Consider the following 2360-nt stretch of genomic DNA (forward strand, 5'->3'; position numbering starts at 1 on the left):
GGCTGAAAGCAGCGCTCCGTCCATGTTCTGCCGATGGAGGTCGCTCACGTGTCGATGCGATGGGTCCAGAGCGGACGGCACTGCAAGTTCCGAGCCCGTGACCTGTGCAGGCGACGTCACCCTACAGTGTGGGGCTTGGCCCTGCGGGTCCCCACACCCTCCGGTCTGCATAAACGGGCTTGTTCACCCAGTCACTCGAGCGCATCACTGGCCCGAATCGGCACGGGGCGCGGTTGCGGCCCAGACCTCTCCACCCAGCTCTCCCCTGAGGAGCTTCACAGGAACGAGCATCAACTACAAAACCTCTGAGTCTAAACTTTAACAAAAACATCGCAACGTCATTAAGGGGTGAAAACAGCAGCACGTCTGAGATGCCGTGAGCGTGAAAGAAATGTGACTACATGTGTCTGTGAGCACGTGCACATGTGCGCAGATATGCGGTCTCGCGCCTGCTTAAAACATTCAATTTCGTATTTAAAAGGTTTCTCCAAATGTCTTCACACTCGACTGGACACACATCAGGGTTACGCACCATCTGTGGCTGCTCCTGCACTTTGCGGATCTCTCACAATCGTTCTTGATGTTGGTCTTTGGTGAAAACATAGCTGCACTGTGGAGAAAGGCTTAGGTCACTCCCGATGAGCGCCGGTCCAGGCACCTTAGGGGACTTCCCCGCGCACCTGAGGCCCACGCAGACCAGCCGAGGGAAGGGGAAACTGTCTACACTGGCTATTTCAATACTGGAAAATAAAAAGAATGTGGTTTTAAAACTCTGGAGAATACGGTGCTATTTACTTACAAATTGTGGCTTAAAAAATCTTAAAATCATTTTTGCAAAGATCACACAGTAAACTATCTATTGATCGAATTCTGAAATTTGTGTGAAAGATTTTTAAATCGATCAACCACTTACAGAGAAGGCCTCTTAAATTGAATACAAAATACGATTCTTATGACATTGTTTCCTTTTTGGAGAATAAATTTTTATAATGAAAATAGAAGCCAAATCCCACTCACAGACGTTATTTGAGACACCTGCTCAGGGACAGAGGTGACAGGTGCCGGGCAGGGACAATGAACTTAGTAAAACGCATACATTAAACCCTGGCGGTAGCTCGGCCACCACCCTGCATGCCGCTCCCCACGTAAACGCCAGCCCTGGGAGCTCAGCGCCCGCTGCAGACCGACCGGCTATGTCGCGTCCTGGCCGTGTGGTGCCGAGCTCAGGGACAGGTATGGGGACAGCCACGTCCCACCCTGCGCCTGCATCCAGCCCACGCAGCACAGAGCAACAGCACACTCGGCTTCGGACAGTGCCCGGCGTGGTCGCAACGAGCTGGGGCAGCGTCAGCCTGGTCCTGGGCCACCAGCTAGATCGTCTGCTGCAGGATCTCAAAGCCCCCGGGGGCTGACACGAGCCGGGGCCTGGTGAGCAGCACCACCAGCCCAGCGACGATCGGGGAAAAGTGTGCCACACGGAGGACCAAGGGCAGGGCCACCAGCAGGGACAGGCGGGGCACCTGAGAAGGAGCGAGGAGGCCACGGCACAGCAAGGCCGTCCTCCCCCCCACCATCCATCTCACACGCCTCAGGGACGCCACCACGCTGCATGTCCTGACCAGGTCACCCGCTTAAAATTTGAGCCTGTGACATCACTGCGTGCTTTTCCTGGGAAGCCCCAACTCCCAGGCTGGTGTCCAGGGCCCTCCGTGACCCGGGCCCCTCGCCCTGCGGACACCCACTCCGGGCTCCCACTCTGGGCTCCCACATAGGGCGCGTCAGCACAGTGCCCTGCGAGGCCAGGGTGGCTACAGGGGGACATGTGAGGGGAGCGTGGCAGGGGTAACGTCTGGGCGCGGGGCCCCCTGGGGCGTCCAGACAGCAGGGCCACTCTGCCAGTGTGGAGAACAAAGGGTCAAGACTCAAGGTGGGAGGAGGGTGGCAGCAGGTCGCATTTTATACAGAAAAGCCTAATTTGCTTCTCAGAAGTGTGGGGCTCCTGTACGACCAGGGACCATCCAGGCTTGGGTGCCCCCGACCCTTCCCAAGTGTCACAGAGCTTCCTGCCCCGTCTTCATCCCAGCAGGCCGAGCCCGGACAGCCAGTGCGGGGGACAGTGGGCTTCAGCAGCCCTGGTCAGGTCTCCGTGGCCATGCCCCTCACCCGCCCCCGCTGTCCCTCCCGCATGAGGTCACCTGTCGTTGTCACTGACCAGTCAAGGCCAAAGGGCGGATCAGAGGCCAGCACACAGGAAGCCCTCGATAAATGCCTGCTGCCGCCGCCTCCGCTGTGACTGACGTTCTGGGGTCCAGCGCGCACCTGCCTCCCCCCACGGGGCGCCCCTGGGCGGCCTGGGGCCT

The 2360-nt window shown here is 58.3% G+C and overlaps 1 protein-coding gene across 1 annotated transcript in view; it reads right to left on the reverse strand.

The window, feature by feature from the left end:
* WDR27 (WD repeat domain 27) overlaps positions 1-2360 on the reverse strand; it is a 42208-nt gene that overhangs the window by 24654 nt on the left and 15194 nt on the right. Inside the window, exon 14 of the mRNA XM_025049062.1 lies at positions 533-610. Within this exon, the coding sequence (XP_024904830.1) occupies positions 533-610 (78 nt within the window). The remainder of the gene's footprint in view (positions 1-532; positions 611-2360) is intronic.

Source organism: Pteropus alecto, unplaced genomic scaffold, assembly GCF_000325575.1.
Source record: "Pteropus alecto unplaced genomic scaffold, ASM32557v1 scaffold195, whole genome shotgun sequence".
In the NCBI taxonomy this organism is placed as follows: domain Eukaryota; kingdom Metazoa; phylum Chordata; class Mammalia; order Chiroptera; family Pteropodidae; genus Pteropus; species Pteropus alecto.